Raw genomic sequence first — 21,133 nt, 5'->3', positions numbered from 1 at the left:
TCGAAGCCACTGTTAGCACCCCCCTTGTGTAAATGAACGTAGCTCTTTAGTCTTAAACTCTGAGACTTAATGACAACAGCATTCTCATGATAGAGAAGTTTGCACAAACAGAACTTACATTTCTCATAAGCAGGAGCATAACTTTCACAGAAATCCATGGGGAAAAGCCTACTGAGAAGTCACTGCTGCTGACTTTCAAAGCCATACAGCCTCAACTGGGAAGTGGCTTTTCTTGCTGCACTCCTGGGAGTTATCCTTCTAAGTACCAAGCCGCCAGGTGCATCCGCCTCTAGCCTCCCTCAGCATCAGTTCAAGGTGAAAACTGCATGTTCTGTATCACTCTTGACCTAACAGAAGCAGACAGCAGCTCACAAAGCAGCGCAGATAAAGATTACTCAACACATTAGAACCATCAGGAAGATGAAAGCATCAAATAGGAGTGAAATGGAAGAGGCAACAGCTTTCAACTCAAGGGCAGCGCTTATCTTGAGATCTCTTCTATCAAATTCCCAGCAACAAAACCACAACTTTCATTAAAGCTGTGGGTTCCCCAGACAAAACAAACCAACCAGCTAAGAATACCCACACTGAATGACACCACTGGGGAAAAAAAAAATGACTGCAAGGTCTTTAGTGGCTTCTCAGCTGGCTTCTACAGTGGGGAAGGTATCAGCCCTTCAGAAGGATTCCTGCTTCCACAGCTCAATGTTTTCTTCAGTATTGCTCTAGGATTACTGAACCTGTAGGCTTTGCATTGCCTGTTCAAACATAAATAACTAGTGGCAGACACACATGATCTCTCACCACTCATGTTCATTAACTGCTGTAATGCTTACCTGGACCATAACCATGAAGTAAGCAGGGGCTGGCTCTTCCCAGCTTACCAAAACAACAGCTGCTGTGTGTGTTCCTAGGGAAAAGACAAACCAGCAACAAGAAGAAGAAACACAAACCAAACAAATTTTAAAATCAAACAAACAAACCCACCACCAAAACCCAACAAAAAAACCCACAGCAGAAAGGGATCAAGACCCAAACCTCTTCTAACTATTGCAAATAAAGCAGTTGAACAGATTGTCTCTTTTCTGTAATTCCCATATTTTAAATTCTGTGCACCTTTCTCCATTCCCTTTTTGATTTCTTCCAGAAATATGGGGTCCCAAATCCTCCCACTTCTACAAAAGTCCTGGCCAAAACAGGCAGGATGACACCAAGCTTTGTGGTGTGGCTGGCAGGCTGGAGGGAAAGGATCCACCCAGAGAGAGCTTGACAGGCTGGAGAAGTGGGTCCAAGCCAACCTCATGAGGTTCAGCAAGACCAAGTGCAGGGTCCTGCACCTGGGTCAGGGCAATCCTAAGCACTGACTAGGCTGGGTAGTGACTGACTTGAGAGCAGCCCTGGGAAAAGGGACTTGAGGGTGCTGGTGGGTGTGATGCTCAACATGAGCCAGCAGGGTACTCTTGCAGTTCAGACAGCCAACCAGAGAGCCTGGGCTGCATCAAGTGTGGGCAGCAGGTGGAGGGAAGAGATTCACCCACTCTACCACACCCAGAGTACTGCATCCAGTTCTGGAACTCCTGTTACAAGAAAGATCTGGAGGTGCTGGAACATGTCCAGAGAAGGGCCATGAGGATGACCAGAGGGCTGGAGCTGTTCTGCTGTGAGGATAGGCTGAGAGAGTTGGGGTTGTTCAGTCTGGAGAGGAGAAGGCTCTGAGGAGACCTCATTGTGGCCTTCCAATATCCGAGGGAGGCTACAGGAAAGCTGCTGAAGGACTTTTTAGGGTGTTGGGTAGTGATAGGACTGGAGGGAATGGAACAAACCTAGAAATGGGTAGATTCAGACTGGTTGTTAGGAAAAGGTTCTTTACCATGAGGATGGTGAGAACGTGGAACAGGTTGCCCAGGAGGTGGTGGCAGCCTCATCTCTGGATGTTTTTAAGGCCAGGCTGGACGTGGCTCTGAGCAACCTGATGTAATGTGAGGTGTCCCTGCCCATGGCAGGGGAGTTGGAACTGGATGATCCTTGAGGCCCCCTTCCAACCCTGACAATTCTGTGACTCTATGAATGATGCTAAGGTATGGTGTAAGCTACAACTGATCAAAATTTATCACAGGAAAACAAAAGTTAGCTGAAGGAACCATAGAATGCACCTCCTCTGTGGAGCCAGCTGCTCTGTCTACAGTGCTTCAGGCTTAGCTGGCTCATAAGCAAGGAAATGTATCGTCTAATGCATGCTTGCAAGACACGAGGGCGGGGGAATTAAAAAGATACCAACTGAAGCTGAGATCAGAGCTCCTACACAGAGATCAGTTCCTCCCACACCACGGCAAAGAAATCTGTTTTGACTGCTTCTTAGCTGTGCACCACAACACAAAGTAATTTAGGCTGGAGAGTGCTTCATAGAACTGCTTTTCGGTACTCACAGACTCAACACCAGGGTGACTGTAACTGATCTGCAGAGGCACAGAGATGTTTCTGGAAAGGAAAAAAAAACAAACAAATTAACAGATCTGATATTTCAATGCTTCCCAACACGTGGACTAAAAACTTCTAACATCCTTAATAGACTTTAAGCTGCCTGCCAGCTGAGTTGTTTCCCCTGCTTACTTTCCACAGAGCCTTTAAATTAAACCCATAAACCACAGGTGGAAACACATCTTGGAGGGAGAAGAGGTAACATTTTAGGCTGTTTCCACAGGTCACAAAGATGTCTGAGCTAAAGAGGCAACTTCTTCTCCCTCCCCTGTTCCACAACTCTCTCCTACCTCTGTTTTCAACCAGAACTCCAAGCTCTGTAATGTGTAACTGAAGGCACCATGATTACTCAGCATGCTACACAATAACAAATACTCCCCTTCACAGCTATCACAGAATCAAACAGGTTGGAAGAGACCTCCAAGATCATCCAGTCCAACCTATCACACAGCCCTAGCCAAGCAACCAGACCATGGCACTAAGTGCCTCATCCAGGCTTTTCTGGAACACCTCCAGGGACCTCCCTGGGCAGCCCATTCCAATGCCAATCACTCTCTCTGCCAACAACTCCCTCCTAACATCCAGCCTAGACCTCCCCTTGTTCTGTTGCTGGGTGCCTGGCAGAAGAGACCAACCCCACCTGGCTACAGCCTCCCTTCAGGTAGGTGTAGACAGCAATGAGGTCTGCCCTGAGCCTCCTTTTCTGCAGGCTGCACACCCCCAGCTCCTCAGCCTCTCCTCTACTGGGCTGTGCTCCAGGCCCCTCCTCAGCTTTGTCACCCTTCTCTGGACATGTTCCAGCATCTCAACATCTCTATTGAATTGAGCAGCCCAGAACTGGACACAGCACTCAAGGTGTGGCCTGAGCAGTGCTGAGTACAGGGACAGAATAACCTCCCTTGTCCTGCTGGCCACACAGTTCCTGATCCAGGCCAGGATGCCACTGGCTCTCTTGGCCACCTGGGCACACTAGGATCAGTAACAATCCTTAAAATTCTTGAGGCCCAAAAGGAAAAGCAAAGCAATAAAAGCTCCTTTCCTTAGCTTCAGGTTGTCCTGTTGCACAAAGCAACCACAGTGCCCCTGAAGCAGGTTTTTTTTTCCCAACACTTCCAGACAGTAAAATGACTCTGCCTTTAATTGTGGACAAACACTAACACCTTAGCCAAGCTGTAAGCCTCTCAGGACCAGCACAGCAACAAAAATTGGCCAGAATCATCGTCACAGAATTGGAAGGAACCTTAGAGATCATCTACTCCAACCTCCCATGGGCAGGGACACCACTCAACTGGACTCAGCTGATCAATGACTCATCCAACCTGGCCTTAAACACTCCCCAGGCAGGAAGCAATAAATATCCCTCACTCCCCATGTCCCCCCTTACTCCTTCCTGCTTTATCATTTAAAATACCATTAACCTTGCAAGGTAAGCATTTCAGCAGCAAGCACCTCTCCTTCCTGCAGTAGGACATTTGCCAGGAGGATCACACTGAAAAACTGTAAGGTCATGATCCTCAAAAAGCCTCAGATTCCCTGCTGGTGTCATTCTTCAAAAAGGCAAATACAAACCTTTAGAAAGGTCACAGTAATCTTAACACACTGCAGAACACCTCAGAAGTGCAAAATCCCTGAAACAAAGAGCTTGGCATCATGCTTGCAAACCTGCCTAGGAAGAGCAAGGCAAAGCTAGCTACGAGAAATGATAATTCACTGCATTCTAACTGGTGTGTTGTGGATGTCCCTAGGCTGGCCCCCGGGAGCTGTGAACGCTCCAGCTATGCTGGCACGTCCTTCACTCACTGCTCTGGCAACCAGCAGGTGTTTGGAGCCTCCAAAGGATTAAATACCACAATACTGGGGGAGTAAGCAGCCAGCTCTGCCCACTGCCAAGTGATCCTTCTGGATGATCAGGACAAACTCCCCACGGCAGCCAGCACAAAGACAACAAGCACAAATCAGGTGGTGGAATCAGCGCTAGCACAGCATGCAACTGCTGCAGAACATCTCTGAGGGCTGCAGAACCAGGGGATGTTGGCAAACTCTCCTCCAGAAGGCAGCCCCAGAGCAGCAAGTTACACACGAGATGTTTCTCTCCACAGTAAGCTACAGACTCAGGGATGTGTGGACAGAAAGCTGCAATTTGCAGAGGGATACAGAATAGTTTAGGTTGGAAAGGACCTCAAAGATCATAGAGAGCTGAAAGGGACCACAAGGATCATCCAGTTCCAACTCCCCTGCCAGGGACACCTTACACTACCTCAGGTTGCTCAGAGCCACATCCAGCCTAGCCTTAAAAACATCCAGAGATGAGGCTGCCACCACCTCCTGGGCAACCTGTTCCAGGTTCTCACCATCCTCATGGTGAAGAACTTTTTCCTAACATCCAGTCTGAATCTACCCATTTCTAGTTTTGTTCCATTCCCCCCAGTCCTATCACTACCTGACAGCCTAAAAACCATACTGAGTGTTTTCAGGAGGGATTTTGTGTTTCCCTATTACTTTTAACTTGTATATAACTGCAAATATTTGTGTATATTGTCAATAGATATGCTTGTAAATTGTGCTAAGCTGTAAATACAGCTTCGTTCCTTAATTTTCAGCTGGCTGAGTCTAGTCTGGGTGAGTTCAAGGTGTGTGTGTGGGGGTGGGTAACTCCCAAACCGTTACATCAACACGGACACCAGCCGTTCCTAAACACTACTGTCTGTGAATCGCTCCAGGGGACAGCTTCTACTGCAGCCATGCATGCAAAACTGTACTTGACTGACCACAGATGTAGTGCTTACAAACAGCAGCCACTACATTTTGCCACTTTTAAATACCTTTCACCCATCATGAGTCACAGCATCCTTAATCACTTCTTTTTGTGTTGACTAACTCCTGTATTTGCTTTCTCCTCTGCTTTCTGACATTAGTCATTCACTATCTGTGACAGATGCATCTTTAAAGTATGTCCACACCACTCAGAGTCATGCATTCAAAGTGATTTGTGGATGCAGCAGCAAAACATTCTCATAACACAAGTAGTCTGCAGCACACTGCTGATCATTTTCATAGACATCTATAGATCTATATGCACATATACACACACACCCCCTTGATTTCAACTTTTAATTATAGTAAGAGTTGAAGGTGATAGCACAGGCCTGGCCTGAAGTCTTCTACCAGGTGGAAAAGTTCACTTTCACATTCTCTGCCTCCCCACATCATTGCAGTGTTAAATGATTTAGCATTATTGCATTCAGAGCAGCTCCTCTGCTCACTCTTCCACTTAATGTGGTAGTGGGCAGGTGTTTTACTACATCCAGTTGTGTGGTAGGAGACTCTCAGCCCAGCGTGCTTGTGAGAGCTGCCAAGCATTTGGCATATCAGTCCACCTTCAGCTTGCTCTATACAAAAATCAGCTGCCTTTGTGATGATACAAAACACAACATCTGCTCACAGCCTGCCTCCTACCTTATCTACAGAAGAATTCCCATGCACTTAATTGCTTCAATAAAAGCAATGGAGATTTCTGCAGAGTCCACCCCACCCCCCTAGTTTATGATGTTTATGAACCTTTACTTTATGTATTTACATGGCCTGAACCACAATTTAATCCACTTGCAGTGCTTATCATCACATTGCAACTGTGCTGGCTCAGAATGATATAATTGCTCTGCTTTGTGCTCAGATCAGGGCGTTGTACAACCAGGGTGGACTCACCTGCAGTTGGTTTGATCCACTCCTCCTTGGCTTCATGTTGGTGTTTTTCCCATTCCATGTAACATGTCTTACCATGCATGCATTGTGCTCTCTTTTTACCTACCCCCTCAGCTTCTAATCCTTTTGTCTTCCTACAAAAATAAACCCCAAAAAACTCATTCCATTGTCCTTTGTTTGCCCACAAGTTACAATTCCATGTTGAAGAAGGCGTTGGGGAGACTTTTCAGTAGCCTTCCACCACCTTAAGTACAGAATCGGTCAAGGTTAGAAGGGACCACAAGGATCCCTAGTTCCAACCATGGAACTTGCCATGGGCAAGGACACCCTACCCTAGAGCAGGCTGGCCACAGCCTCATCCAGCCTGGCCTTAAACACCTCCAGCCATGGGGCCTCAACCACCTCCCTGGGCAACCCATTCCAGGCTCTCTCCACTCTCATGATGAACAACTTCCTCCTCACATCCAGGCTGAATCTCCTCACCTCCAGCTTTGCTCCATTCCCCCTTGTCCTGTCACTCCCTGATAGCCTAAAAAGTCCCTCACCAGCTTTTATGTAGGCCCCCTTCAGATGCTGGAAGGCCACAATAAGGTCACCTCAGAGCCTTCTATTCGCCAGACTCAACAACTCCAACTCTTTCAGTCTGTTCTCATAGCAGAGGTGCTCCAGTCTTCCACCTGTCCTTCTCTGGACACAGCCCAGCATCTCCACATCCCTCTTGTAACAGGGGCTCCAGAATTGGATGCAGTACTCCAGGTGGGGTCTCAGCAGGGCAGAGCAGAGGGGGAGAATCTCCTCCCTCTACCTGCTGGCCACACTTCTCCTGCTGCAGCCCAGGATCTGGTTAGCTTTCTGGGCTGCAAGTGCACACTGCTGGCTCATGTTGAGTTTCTCGTCCAGGAGCACCCCCAAGTCCCTCTCCTCAGGGCTGCTCTCCAGCCACTCACTGCCCAGCCTGGATTTGTGCTTGAGATTGCCTCACCCCAGATGCAGGACCCTGCCTGCAAGTCGCCTACAATAAAGCTCTAGAGGGACTGTTTACAAGGGCTTGCATTGATAGGACAAGAATGAATGTATTTAAGCTTGAGGAGGGCAGATTCAGACTGGAAGTTAGAAAAAAAACCTCTTTACAGTGAGGGTGGTGAGACACTGGAACAGGTTGCCCAGGAAGCCATGGATGCTCACTCCCTGGAGGTGTTCGAGGCCAGGTTGGATAAGGTGTCCCTGCCCATGGCAAGGGGAGCTGGAACCAGATTATATTTAAGCTCCCTTCCAACCCAAACCATTCTGTGAATCTATGAAACTGAAACTGACCAAACCTGTACTTCTCCAGTGTCTCTACAGCCATCTCAGCACTACTCCACGGCCACCATCTGCACAGCTCACACTGAGCATGGGGCAATGCTGGGAGCCTCAGCCACCACTGTACCATCTGCACACCTCACAGTGAGCATGGGGCAATGCTGAGAGCCTCACCCACCACTGTACCATCCGCACACCTGGTCACAGTGAGCATGGGGCAATGCTGAGAGCCTCAGCCACCACTGTACCATCTGCACAGCTCACACTGAGCATGGGGCAATGCTGAGAGCCTCAGCCACCACTGTACCATCTGCACACCTGGTCACAGTGAGCATGGGGCAATGCTGAGAGCCTCAGCCACCACTGTACCATCTGCACACCTCACAGTGAGCATGGGGCAATGCTGAGAGCCTCAGCCACCACTGTACCATCTGCACACCTGGTCACAGTGAGCATGGGGCAATGCTGAGAGCCTCAGCCACCACTGTACCATCTGCACACCTGGTCACAGTGAGCATGGGGCAATGCTGAGAGCCTCAGCCACCACTGTACCATCTGCACACCTCACAGTGAGCATGGGGCAATGCTGAGAGCCTCAGCCACCACTGTACCATCTGCACACCTCACAGTGAGCATGGGGCAATGCTGGGAGCCTCAGTGTGCTAGTTTGAAGCAAGCTGGAATGTTTTGGTAACAGAACTAGATAACGGGCAGTGAAATGAAAAACAATTGTGTCTACTTCTCTCACAGTCACGCTGAGAACTCTGGGAAGAAGAAAGACTTTTTCTCCATTTTGTTTCTCACTCTTGCTTTTGCCTTAGACCTGGTCACATCTCATTAACCCTGCTCCTACTAACCCTGCTCCTTAACCTCTTGGCTGCACCTCTATTCTTCCTGAGAACTGGGGTAAGGTTGAGAGGGGCCGGGGGAGGTGTTGGGGTGGTTTGAGAGCCCCTCCTGGGGACTCAGGTTTCTGGGAGGGGAGTTGTGCTTTTGTATTGTTTATCCTTTGTATATTTCTGTATATAATTGTATATAACTGTATATATTGTAAATAGCTGCTTGTAAATTCTGCTAGCTGTAAATAAATTGCTTCATCTATATTCCCAGGGTCCGTCTGAGTTAGCTGGGGCAAATTCAAAAGTGTGGGGGGGCGGGGTAACCCCCAAACCATCACATTTTTTATTGGCTTTCCCAACGTGGGGCTAGATATTTCAGTGAGTGGAAATTAGCTCTGGGAATTAAGATGAAGCTAATCAAGCAGCTATTGTATTTGGTTGGTGCATTGCTCTGGTCTGGTTTTGTTTTCTTGGTATTTAGTTGGTTAAAAGGTCAAATTGTTGCTTATTTCATTGATCTGGCTTATAATAAGGCTAAAGCTAAGGTTTCAGATATGTTCTGGAGCTGGGGTGATTTTATTCTTGGTTATGCTGGTTTTAATATCTCTGAGAATATTACCAAGGACGTTACAGGAGCTCTGGTCAATAATGTGACAATCAATGGAAATTCTGCTTTAAATATGGCTCTAATGAGAGTTATTCAGCCTAAGACAGGAATTCCAACTGTTTGTATAGGCACATGCTCGTGTAAAACTGTTTTTCTTCTCACAGTTTTTAATATTTGCCTCATGATTTTAATATTCATATTAATTTTGGCATTATTGGTGAAAAATTCAAAACCAGTTTCTGTAAGGACTAGGAAAAATTCTGTGTCTCAGAAGCAGTCTCTTTCACAGCAAAACAAGGGAACACAGTTGTCGGCTTCCCCCTTGCCAGCCTCTGCCCCTCCTTCTCCAAGTGCTGGGAACACAGCCAATGTTCCCGCCACTAACGTAAACAATGATAAGGGTAACCAAAACAAGCCACAGAGTTTAGCAGGAGCCTCAGGAGCACAGGCAAGTACCCAAAATCAGAATGTTCCTAGCAACAATCAAAACACGTCAGGGTTGGCAGGCATCCCAGGAGGACAGGCAAACAATCCCACTAATGCTAATACTACTACTAGTGCTGGTAATGCTAGCCCAGTCAGTCCAAATCCTAATGACACCAGCTCAGCCAATTCGAACCCCCAGCCAGCAGACCAGAACCAAAATCCTCCTGTTAAAAGCAAGGCAGATTTGAACTCACAAGCTCCAGGTCAGACCCCTAAGGATACAAATGCTCCAAGTCAGACCTCAAATAATTCAAATGCTCCAAGTCAGACCCCTAAGGATTCAAACCCTCCAAGTCAGACTCCTAAAGATTCAAATCCTCCAGCAGACACATCCAAGTCTGTTGCTGCTCAGGCTTTTCTGGCACCTGCTAAGGCAAAAGCTAAGACCAAGAGTGGTTCGCAGGAGGATGTAAGACAGGGGACCTCTGGTGATCAGCAGCAAGAGGAGGAAGAGGAGGCAGTTAGTCTGCGAGACCTTGTAGATGTGCTGAGACAACAATACTCAAGTGAGAGGAGTGCTGTGAGGTTAGCTGCCAGGAGAGAGGATGGTTCCAATGAGTTTAGGAATGCTATGAGGAAGATTGTGTTAGGCCCGGCACCACCAGAACAACAGGAGGAAGAGGAGGAAGATGACATCCAAGGCTCCAAGGATCCACTCAGAGAGGTCAGGGAAGTTAGGAAGGAATACACAAGGGAATCAGGTGAGCCAATCCTAAGCTGGCTAGTGAGATGCCGTGGCATTGGTGCTAATGCTCTGCAGGTAGGAGACAAGTCTGCCAAGCAGCTGGGACCACTCACTAAGGAGAGTGGAGTGGACAAACACCTGGCAAGTCCTCTTGGTAGGGTTAGCTTGTGGACACGCCTTCTGTTGGCTGTGGCTATGAGATATCCTTCCCGAGATGATTTGCCATGGGCTGCCAAGAAGTGGAACACCGTTGAGCAGGGAATTAAGCTTCTGAAGGAGTTTGCTGTGAAGGAAGTGCTTTATGGAGATCATGGCACTCATGAGCCTGACGATATTCCTTTGGGAACAGGTCTCATGAAGAAGCTTATTAAGCTTGCTCCTTCATCCTATGCTAACATCTTGGCCAGTAAGTTCCTAGCAAGGAGTGATAATGGAAAATCTTTCACTGTTGGTGAATTCACTGACCAGCTCAGGCAGATAGAGGATAGCTTGTCACATTCTGGTATAATCTGTGCCATAAAGACTATGACTACAGAGCTTAAGGAAGGTATTGAGAATGGCATTAGAAATGGCATGAAAGAACTGAAGGAGGATTTCAAAAATCTGGTAAAGGATACCATTCCTGCATCATCTGAATGGGTGCATGTTTCTGCAGTCAGGAACAGACGCCCACCTCCTGCAAGGCAATTCCAGCCCAGGAGGAGACAAATTCCACCCAGACAGCAGCAATCACGTGCGTCACTGTGGATACTTCTGCGTGACACATACGGGGAGAACATGAACAAATGGGATGGTAAACCTACTTCACTCAGCCACCACTGTACCATCTGCACACCTGGTCACACTGAGCATGGGGCAATGCTGAGAGCCAGCAAGCCACTCAAGTGTCTCACTGCCGGACCTGGCAGCCGCCAGCAAAGCCGCAGCCTGAGCAGCGGCTCAGGGCTGATCCACGCTGGGCAGCACAACTCACCTGGAGAACTCGGAAAGGCAGCGGTACTGAAACTGCGCAGAGACACACACAGGGGAAAACGCTTCAAGCAAACAGAGAGGAAAAGCCTGTTCCCTTCCAGAGCGAAGGGCTTAAACACCAACACTTCGCCATGCACCGAAACGCAGCCGTTTATTGCCAGCGATCGCGTTATGTGCGCCGTGAGCAAGGAAATACCCCAAAGGCGCCCGCCCACTGCCCCACAACCCAGCTGGGACCCCCGCAGACGGCAGCCTTGCAATCTGCAGCGACCTCAAGGAGACCAGCCCCAAACCCCACCACAGACGCACAAAGAGGGAGGAGAAATCGGAGAAGGAAGAGGAGGAGGAGGAGGAGGAGGAGCCGCAGCCGCCATCCCCATCCCCGCCCGCGGCGCGCAGCGACCCTCCGCGGCCCGCCCACAAGATGGCGTCGTCCGGGCGCTGCGTGCGGTGCCTGCCGCCGCCGTGGCCGCTGCCTCCTCTCCGCTCCGCAGCAGGCGGCCGCGGGGCAGCCTCGCCGTGAGCACTGCCCCGACCTGCCGCGGGGCTCCCCCGGGAGGGCAGAGCTGAGCGCGGGGCGTCTCGCAGGTGTTCAGCCGCTGAGCGTGGGAGGTGGCCTCGCCGCGGCGCCGGGATGGAGCTGGGGCGGCTGGAGTACCTGCAGGCGCTCGTCACCGAGTTCCAGGTGACGGACAGCCCAGGTAGCCGCCGGGCACCGCTGCTTCCCCTGCTCCCGGCGTGTTCCTTCGCACTCGGGACGGTAGTCAGGCCCTGAAACACTGTCCTGGGCTGTCCCCGTCCGCGAAGGGATGGCAAAGCCAAGTAGATGCGGTGCAGAGGGACGAGGTGTGGCGGTGGAGTTGGCAGTGCTGGGTGCACTTAGCGATCTTAAAGGTCGTTTCCAGCCTAAACAGTTCTGTGATTCTCTGTTGCAGAGGCCAAGGAGCAGGTCCTGGCAAACCTGGCCAACTTTGCCTATGATCCCAAGAACTACGAGTACCTCCGGCAGCTCCAGGTCCTGGATCTGTTCCTTGATATGCTCACGGAAGACAACGAGACCCTGGTGGAGTTTGCAGTGGGTAAGGGCTGCCCCTGAGCACCCTCATCAGGGGCTGGCAGGGTGAAGGAGGCCGGGCCTGGGGCTTTCCTTTGGTGGTTACTCTATCCCGAGAGGCAGGTGATGGTTGTGCTGCGAGCCCCACCCTGTCCTGACAAAGTCTTGTTTGGTCAAATGAGTGGCATGAAGAGAGACGGAGCAGGTAGGCATCTGCCCTTCATCCTAATAGAGCTGCTGTGCTTGAAAATGCTTTCTGGAAAGCATCTATTTTACTGCCTCAAAGTGTAAGTGAAGGCTTGCTGAATTGTGGAGATGAGAGGAAATTAACTGAAATTGTGCCAGAGGACCTTTAGGTTGGACATTAGGAAACATTTCTTTATGGAAAGAGTGGTCAGGCATTGGAGCAGGCTGCCCAGGGAGATAGTGGAGTCACCGTCCCTGGAGCTGCTCAGAAAATGTGTGGACATGGCACTTTGGGATGTGGTTTAATGGCCATGGTGATGGCAGGGCAACGTTTGGACTGCACAATCTTAGAGGTCTTTCCAAACCAAAACAGTTCTCTGACTTGAGAATGAAATCTCCCCTCTAGAGCAGCAGCCATTCATACATAAGCTTTGCCAAGTGTAACGTACAGGTCCTGTGTTACCATTCTATTGACAACTAATCTTGTGTCTGAGGAGCTGTCTTATGGTGAGTGATTGTGGCCTGAGCATAAGCTAAGGGGACAGATCTTAATGGTGAGTGATTCTAACACTAGATGATACTAAACTTACTTGATTTTTAAGGTTTGTGGCTGCATCTGTTAAGTTTTCAAGTTCAAACATTCAGTGCCTCTTGGCTGGTTGTGTTAGCTCCATTCTCTAAAACACCTGCAGTGAACTGCTGGGCTGTACCCTGTTAGGGTTAAGTGATGCTGGAGTCCTTCATTCTGTGGCAGTGGTTATGTCCAGCAGTAACAGTGCCCTCTAAGGACACATGGGAAGAGGAATGTTCTTGTGGAAAATCTTGGGAGGGAACAGAGAAAACATTGCCCAGAAGACATTAGGAAGTATCCATCCAAACACCCCAGCTGCTTGTTTCTGCCTTAGGGGAAAAAAAGGTTCAGCAGTGACTTTGACTCTCAGTATGAAAAAGATGAGGGAAGAGTTCCAGACGTTTTCTTTTGCCTTTTCAGGTGGCCTTTGTAACCTGTGCCTGGATAAAACTAACAAAGACTACATCTTGGAGGCCAACGGGGTGGAGCCCATCATCAACTGCCTGTCGAGCTCCAACGAGGAGACAGTGATGTCGGCAGTCACCGCGCTGATGTACCTGACAACGCCGCAGTCCCGCCAGCAGACCACAGCTCCGCCGGTGGTGGAGTGCATGCTCCGCTTCTCCCTCTCAGCCAGCAGAAGGCTAAGCAACCTGGCAACCCTCTTCCTGGAGGATTACTGCACGCCCCAGCAGGTGGAAGAGGCCAGGAATCTAAGCAAGCACACAGCAGTGGGGATTCCCCTCCCCAAGGACTGAAGCTGTTAGAGCAGCATAGAGCTGTTGAGAGGGAGACCTCTCTCTTTTCCCAGGCCTCCACTTTCTGCTCAGCAAGTCAAAAAGTGTGTCAAGAACAACATTAAATAGGGAAATTGGTCATCCCAGCCCTGGGTTTTCATTAATAGAGGACAGTGGAGCACCACCGTGTCAGTCAGGCCAAGCAGACAGTTAAAAGTGGGAGCAAGTATTTAAAATAAAGTAGGTCATGGCTGTTGGAGAGCAGGTTGCCAAGTGCAGCTCAGCACCCAGCTTGCACAAATGGCCCTTTCCAGCAGTTAGGGGGTTTTCTGCTTGGGTTACTGGGCAGCTTATATCGCTCTCCACCCAGTTCCTGGCTGGTTCTGCTGCAGCTCTCTTCAGCATCAACTCAAATGACTTTGAAATGTCACATAAACTTTATTCCTCCTGCAGAAGAAAGGAGGAGTTTCCCTGCCCTGGGAATCTGCAATCTTCCTCGCCCCTTTGGTACTAAATATGCCATCCTATCATCATGGCATTGGCATCCAGCTAGTAAATGAATATAAAAGGCAGGCTGTAGCTATCCTATAAAGAAGGAAATCGTTTTCCTTTCATTACCACTGGTGAGAAAGGTGAAGATTAAAAAAGAAAGGCTTACAGGAGCCTGGCTCCTGAGAACTGCAGTCTTGTGAAACTTTCTCTTAATAAAACATGAACTTTAGTGCTGTGTAAATGGTTTTGTATAAGCTCATACATACTTCTCTACAGCAATTACAGCCCAGCCTTCACCCACGTGGGACAGAAACTGGAGCCTGCTTGGTCTCCTTTCACTACCAGCCAGTAAAAGGCAACCCAAAAACCAGGATGGCTGAATACTTAGTTTGAGCACAGTGCTCCGTGGCAGACAACCACACTGTGTCTGCTCAAGCTTCACATCTTTACTTCTTCCTCTTTATTTCCCCCCCACTCCAAACAGGAGTGAGTTAAAAAACACAATGTACTCAAGAGAAAAACACAAACAACAAACAGCCCACATCTGCTTGTATTTTACAGTTTCTACTACCAACAGCAAACATCCAAAACTCTGCAGAGATGAATTAACTGAAATCAAGCTGGAGAGGAGTCTGCTGTGCAGTGTGGACAGCTCAGTTCTTACTGTAACCGACTCCCATCCTGGTGCCTCTGCCTGGGTGACCACTTGTTGCCCCTGAGGTGGATGTCCTTGCCAGTGGATGAGCTGGTTGCTCCCCAGCAGTGGGAAGAGCACAGCATTCCCACCCCGCATCACTGCCTGCGCTTGCTTTCCAAGATGCCCTTCCAGTCATCTGCCCAGGAGAGCAGCCGCCGGTGTGGTGCCTGCAGCTGGATGTGCCTGTTGTGGCAGCAGGTGAAGAGGATGTGCTCCCAGCTTGGGTTTGGCTCTGCACCTGAGGAGGGCAAGGGAAGAAAGCTGGAGTCAGATGAGGGGGTGAGTTCCACCCCACCCCCCCCAGCTCACAGATGCTTTCCAAACCTCTGATAATATCCTTGTCATCAAATAGTAAGTCGGCAGCCACGATGGTCTTATCTCGGGTTAGGATAATCCGCTCCATGAACTCGGGTCCCAGGTGTTTCTCTACCCACTGATACTGCAGAGGCAGGAAGAAAGAGAAGACTCTGCCATACTTTCAGTGTGCACATTGCTGGAGTCAGCTCAGCCCTACTCAAAACCTTTCCCCTGGGAACCTCCATCTGCGTCTGCAAATCCCCGATGCAGAGACTGGCTATGGCCCAGGACCCCCATTTAACCTGTACTTTTAATGGCCTTCAATCAGCTGTTTGCTGTGCCTAATCATTGTCGAGTTTGGCACTGGCTGCTCGCCCAGAGCACATGGACTGTGCCCAACTAAGTCATTGCAATGACTTGTGCCAGTGGCAAACAGGACTAATTGCAACATTATAGCCTCTTCATTACTCAGCACTGGCCTCTTTCAGGACAGCTGGAGAGCTCGGGCTCCAGGTTTAGACACAGTTTTGTCAGTCAAGGATTCCCCAGTGTGGAATCCCCTGGGAATGTCCCATCCCTGCAGGCCAGGCTTCAGCAGTTCCTTTGCCACCACCTGCTGACACAGCTGAGCCCCAGTGCCACATGCCTGCTCCAAGAGCACAGGGCTCACGTGCCCCACAGTAAGGCTGGCATCAGGTGGCACTCAGATTCCTCGTCCTGCATCATTACTGTGTCTGGGCAGCTGTCCCTCAGGCGGAGGGATCACAGGGAAGCCTGGCAGCCTGTGCCGGCTGCTGTCTTTATAAATGAATGGCTCCGACTTGGGTGGTGTGGAACAGCAAAGCCTTGCAAAAGCACCACCGAGTCAGGAGGAGGAATCCTCTCCCACCTTTTCCACAACACAGTGCTCATATTTCCGGAGAGGACTTGTGCAGATAAAGACCTCGGTGCTGAAAAGAAACAGCCTTGGTTAGCAGTCAGGGCAAAGAGCATAAGATAATGGACAAGGGCTTGCAGAGTGCAAAATGTCCTTACTCCTGCATGTGGATCATCTCCTGCATGGCCTCAAGGGCTCCTGGAATTGGATCCAACCTTAGAAAGAAGCCAGGGGATTCATAGACACTGGCCACCTTATCCTGCAAGAGACAGGAGGAGCATTTAGCCACGTCTGTGCTGCTGGGCAAGCTCTCTGCACAACAGCTGTCCACTTACCCTGCCTGCACCAGTGCTTCGCAGTGAGGCGGTGCTTCACACCAAGAGTGGATTAAAAAGTTTCTCATCCTGAGGGTTCCAGGGATAGTCCAGCTCAGGCACACAAGAACAAAGAGTTATTCTTCAGTGGCTTGTTTGAAGTGAGGAGGCAGAGCTGGTCCTGACCTGGCTTTGCTTCTACAAACTGCTCTGTAAGTAGCACCATGAATGCAGCATTGATCTACTGCTTGACTTGGTGTCTGACAGAACTCACACCTCAGCCCTTCCCAGAGGTCTCTCTCTGCTACCTCTTGTGCAAATCAAATGAACAATTTTGAGGCTTCTGCTCCTCTGTCACGATTGACTGAAATTTGTTCAGGGCTTTACCAGGGACTAGTGGGCAGACACATGGACTACCCAATAGTCCATGTGTCTCCTTCAGAGCAAACAGAGCAATATGGTGACCATGTTAATTACCAGCCTCAGCAGGTCAGCACACCCTCATACCTGGGGGTAATCCTTTCAGACCAGAACAACTCATCAAGAGGGAAGGAGGCAGACAGGAGCGGTTCGAAGCTACACTTCTTCAGTGCTTTCTGTGATCTCCAATCACACGCTACAACAGCAGCTGGTAAGGGAACAGATCTTGACTTCATCATGGACAGCTACTCCTCTGTGGTACTGTGTCAGTGCAAATTGTACTCGAGTGTGAGGCTGCAGCAGGAAACGCAGAGGTGGATCCCTGTGCTGCCCCAAGATCCTTTGGCTTCATGAACTGCCCTGTGCACCACGCACGCCCCAGCTGGGCTGGGTTTGGTGGTGATGTGGGTGGGTCTCACCTACCACTCCCTGCACATAACCTTAGCAGTGGACTGAGCACTGCAATTAAGGCTATCACAGCTTTATCCCTTTACCCTCTGCACCAGCTCTCAGTGGTAATCCCATCTTCCATACATGCAGAGAAATCACTAACAATAAACACGTGGGACAGGAGGATCTTTCTTAAGTTAGAAAGTATGTTTTAGGTGAGTGTTATTTAGGAAACAAACAAGATTACTGGAGGAGCAATGTCTTTCCAGACTTAAGGAGCCAAAACCAGTGCAAAAAGGCAAAAGGCATTGAATATGATACAGTAGTGCATCACCTTTAATCTCTAAAAGCAAAAGTGGTATTTCCAGGGCAATTCCTGGTAGGATTGTCCTTCCAGTCCTTGATAAGACACTCTCACACCTTTCACCTTTAGGAAGTTCACTGGTTTAAATCCAACACTGGTTAGTCAATCTTAAAAATTGCTTGCTGGTGACAGTTCAGTGGCCTGTGTTAAATCAGAGCATTTCAGTGCAGGCCACAGCAGACAGCTCCCTTTGTCACACAGCCCCTCAGGACACAGCACCTGCAGCAGCAGCCGCCCTGCAGCAGCGTTAGGGGCCAAGTCCACTTCCAGGACTAAGTTTCACTCTTAGATGGAGAAGTTAAGTTTCCAATCTCTCTTCTACCCTAAGACACACAAATCTTATCTTCCCCTGGGGTCACACAAGGTGCTTCAGAGGTGTCACTACAGTATTTTTCTGCTAGCATTCAAGTTGGACAATCCCATGCCATGGAGTGGTTCAGAAACTTAGTTCTCAGTGAACGCACAAGATTGCTGATGGGCTCCCTGCTCTGTATCACCAGCGAAACATCAACATAAAAAGCATGTCAATTAAGAGGCAATGAGAAGGAATCAGCAATAAAGAAGTCTCCCAGATCACTCAGCTACCATAATTGACAAATAACCATAAACCAACAGCCAGCAGTCTGGAAGCACTGCCTGATTTCCCATGCAAATCATGAGAGGTTAGGGAGTCTAGCTGAAGATGTGGTGATCAGATCTGCCCAGATATCTCTTTCCATGCAAAGCCTGACTGATCTCAGCAACAACTCCCTGGAGCTCTTCCCAAGGAGATTCAGTTACAGAATCAGGGCTTGTGCCTGAAAGCTCTTTTATCCTACAGCGAGACACCAGAAACTGGCAAGTTTCCACCACGTCACAAAAATGTCTGGTTTTGCTGGAGAAACAAATATGATTTGCTGACTCTTAGAACTAAAAGCCATTTCTCCCTTCCCCTCCAGCCCTCCCCTCCACAGAACAAAAAGGCAATTAAAAAAAGAAAGTAAAACAATTTTCTTTCCTCATCCTCATGCCATCATTGCTGAATGTTTCCTTTTGACTTCCACTAGCAAGGTAACGGCTTGGATAGAAAGCTGGAGGAATTAGATCCATCCCTAAGCTTTCCCATCTGTGATACTTCAAAATAAAATTCTGGGCATTTTTGCCACCGTAGAGGTTTTGAATCCTTTTCTGAAACTCTCTGGGGCCAGGTAACAACATCCTCAATGCTCAGGAGAGAAATCATCATCAACAAAGATCACTCCACACAGAGGAGGCCAGAGGGGCAAGCACAGTGGAGGAAGTCTTGCACATGGAATGAATTTACAATGTGAAATGAATGATCAACTTACCATCAAAAAAAAGAAAGAAATAGCAAAGCGACGGCTCAAGGGTCAAGAGGCAGCTGCTGAGCACCAACAAAGCAGCACTTCCTGAGAGGGTGCTGCAGAAGTCATTACCACAGTCCTTCCCCCCACGCACACCTCATCGTGGCAGTGGCTGCTCACGGGTAGGACACAGCAGACACCTGCCACAAAGAGCTCGGTCAGGCTGAATCTTCCCCTTTCAGCAGCTGGCAAACTGCAGATTTGGTGTGTCTGCACAAGGGACAAGCAGCCCTGAAGACCCCTGCTCTCTGTGTCTGAGTTGCCAGTTCCTGCCCAAGCTTTTTCTGCAACTGGGGTCAAGGAGAGACCTCCTCCTGTGGGGAATTCTCCTGCATCCCAGACTGTGGCAGAGGTAACAAGGTCTCTATTTTTCTACATTTTTAACATTAGCTCCAACATTTCCATAAGACCTTTACAACTTCTATTGCTCTGCCAAATGCACCTACACCAGCCCAGAGATCACTGACGAAGGAGACAGATACCCAACTACATCAACCTCATTTCCTTAGGAAGCCAGGCTAATGAGAAGCAATAAGATAAGAGCTTTCTGACTCTGCTGGTCTGCGTGGGATTCAAACCGGTTATCTGGTTATTTCATTGACACACCTAAGGTCTGAGAAGGAAAAGGATGAGCATGAGTCAAATTAGGGAACAGGCATGCCAGAAATAGAACAGAAAACAACTTCCAGGACAGATCAGATTGCAGACCTTTCAAATAAGAATAAATAAAAAGCCTTAAATTACATACTTTTTTTTTTTTTCTTCCCAGTATACCTAAATGAGATGCAGTTAAGGAATACTTAAAGAATAAATTCTATCTGTTTATTCAAGGTGATGCCTTCTCCCTACATTTACAAGTCAGAAGTTTCAGAAAGTTTTGCTTATCAACATGGATTAGAGTTGGGTCAGTTTGGAGCCCAGACACAGCACTCGTGTCTGTCACAATGGAGCAGGAGCACCTTGGTACAGAACAAGAGAGAAATCAAGGTGAGCTGGCATTTCTTAGCAGTAAAAAGCCTCCAGGCTCAGCACAGGACCTTACAATTCGCAATACACTCCTCCTCAGAGGTGGTTTTACAGCACCACCTGGGTCAGCATCCCCTGTTTTCTCAGTCCCTGGCTGTCCTGCAGTAACCAGAAGGAAGCATGAAGTCTGCATTCACAGTATTCTTAGTTTTGCCATGCAAATGCCTGATATCCATTGAGTCATCAGCAAAGATTAAAAATAGCAACAACTTGTGCAGATGTGGGGTTGTATCACCAGCGTTTTACAAATTAACCTGGATCAGAACACTCACCTACCACACACTTTGCTTGTCAGAGCTTGCAGAAGGAATGATACAGGAACAGGGTTTTATGATCTCTGCAAACTCTCTATCTAGTATTTATCTTTCTTGCCCTGCCACGCAGCTACATGAGCACTTGCTGAGAGCTCAGGGCGCTTTAGATAGGTATTAGCACTGCTGCACAGCAAGAGCAGCTCACGAGTAGGCAAAGAACAGTCGAGGACAGTTCAGTGAATGGTTTCATGCGGTTATTTCGGGGACACAATCGCTCCTTCCCAATTCCTGCACACGCACCGCCAGGTAAAGGGCTGGCTGGAGGAAGTCATTAATTACTGCAGTAGAAAGTCAGGCTGCCAAGAGTGAAGCCAAGCTTCACAGCACCCTCTTAAAAGCCAACCCGAGCCAGAGCCTCTGCTTGGCATACACGTGGTGGGGAGGAAGAGATTTCCTTTGCTCACGGCAGGGTCCGACATGAGGGATACAAAGAGGGAGTGAAAAGGAAGGCGGTAAAGAAAGACACAGAGGAAAAGGGGCACATAAAGGTTTCCGGCTCCACCACCGCACTGGTCCGTGGGTGCAAACCCGACTTCAGCCCCGCCGCTCACGGCCAGCTCCTCCCGCATGCACCGGCGCTGCTCCTACCCCGAGAAGCCCCTCAGGCTCCGGTCCCGGCCCCGCTGCCGCTCCGAGGCCCTCACCGCCAGGTCTTCCCGCAGGCTCCGGTACTGCTCCCGCACGGAGAAGCCCCGCCGCGCCGGCAGCTCCACCCGCGGCTCCCCGGGAAAGCGGGCGCGGAAGTCCCGCAGCACCGCGCCCTCGAAGTCGGCCAGGACCCCGTCCATGTCCACCAGCACCCGCAGGCGGCCGCCCGCGCTAGCCATGCCGCTCGGCGCGGTGCCGCCGCCGGTGCCGCCGCGCAGCACAGCCGAGAGCTGCAGGCATAAATATGCATGCGCAGGGGCGGGACGGCAGGGGGCGGCAGCAGCCCCCGGCCCAACGGCCACGTGGGAACG

The 21,133-nt window shown here is 49.5% G+C and overlaps 2 protein-coding genes across 3 annotated transcripts; one reads left to right on the top strand and one right to left on the bottom strand.

The window, feature by feature from the left end:
* The first annotated feature begins 11,464 nt into the window (after positions 1-11,464).
* ARMC7 (armadillo repeat containing 7) lies at positions 11,465-14,340 on the top strand. 2 transcript variants are annotated; one of them, XM_064151066.1, is made up of 3 exons: positions 11,465-11,772; positions 12,007-12,150; positions 13,303-14,340. In XM_064151066.1, exons 1-3 carry the CDS (start codon positions 11,706-11,708, stop codon positions 13,638-13,640), a joined length of 549 nt encoding a protein of 182 aa, XP_064007136.1. In that variant the 5' UTR covers positions 11,465-11,705; the 3' UTR covers positions 13,641-14,340. The 2 variants fall into 2 exon arrangements, with proteins under 2 accessions (XP_064007136.1, XP_064007138.1); XM_064151068.1 differs by lacking the exon at positions 11,465-11,772 and adding an exon at positions 11,827-11,917.
* A 303-nt stretch (positions 14,341-14,643) lies between these two features.
* On the bottom strand, positions 14,644-21,047 carry NT5C (5', 3'-nucleotidase, cytosolic). Its single transcript, XM_064151065.1, has 5 exons — positions 20,819-21,047; positions 16,141-16,241; positions 15,995-16,055; positions 15,133-15,247; positions 14,644-15,046 (listed from the first exon to the last, which is right to left on the bottom strand). Exons 1-5 carry the CDS (start codon positions 20,999-21,001, stop codon positions 14,904-14,906), a joined length of 603 nt encoding a protein of 200 aa, XP_064007135.1. The 5' UTR covers positions 21,002-21,047; the 3' UTR covers positions 14,644-14,903.
* Between the last annotated feature and the right edge of the window lie 86 nt (positions 21,048-21,133).

This window comes from Pogoniulus pusillus, chromosome 11 (assembly GCF_015220805.1).
Source record: "Pogoniulus pusillus isolate bPogPus1 chromosome 11, bPogPus1.pri, whole genome shotgun sequence".
Classification (NCBI taxonomy): domain Eukaryota; kingdom Metazoa; phylum Chordata; class Aves; order Piciformes; family Lybiidae; genus Pogoniulus; species Pogoniulus pusillus.
The sequence above is the reverse complement of the archived record's forward strand: the minus strand, read 5'-3'. Positions and strand labels throughout refer to the sequence as shown.

Coding starts and splice junctions, on each gene's coding strand:
- NT5C (XM_064151065.1), bottom strand. CDS start 21,001: ATGGCTAGCGCGGGCGGCCGCCTGCGGGTGCTGGTGGACATGGACGGG. Junction 15,248..15,994: donor AGCACTGTGTTGTGGAAAAG/GTGGGAGAGGAT, acceptor CTGCCTCTGCAG/TATCAGTGGGTAGAGAAACA. Junction 15,047..15,132: donor TGACAAGGATATTATCAGAG/GTTTGGAAAGCA, acceptor TGCCCTCCTCAG/GTGCAGAGCCAAACCCAAGC.
- ARMC7 (XM_064151066.1), top strand. CDS start 11,706: ATGGAGCTGGGGCGGCTGGAGTACCTGCAGGCGCTCGTCACCGAGTTC. Junction 11,773..12,006: donor CCAGGTGACGGACAGCCCAG/GTAGCCGCCGGG, acceptor TCTCTGTTGCAG/AGGCCAAGGAGCAGGTCCTG. Junction 12,151..13,302: donor CCTGGTGGAGTTTGCAGTGG/GTAAGGGCTGCC, acceptor TTGCCTTTTCAG/GTGGCCTTTGTAACCTGTGC.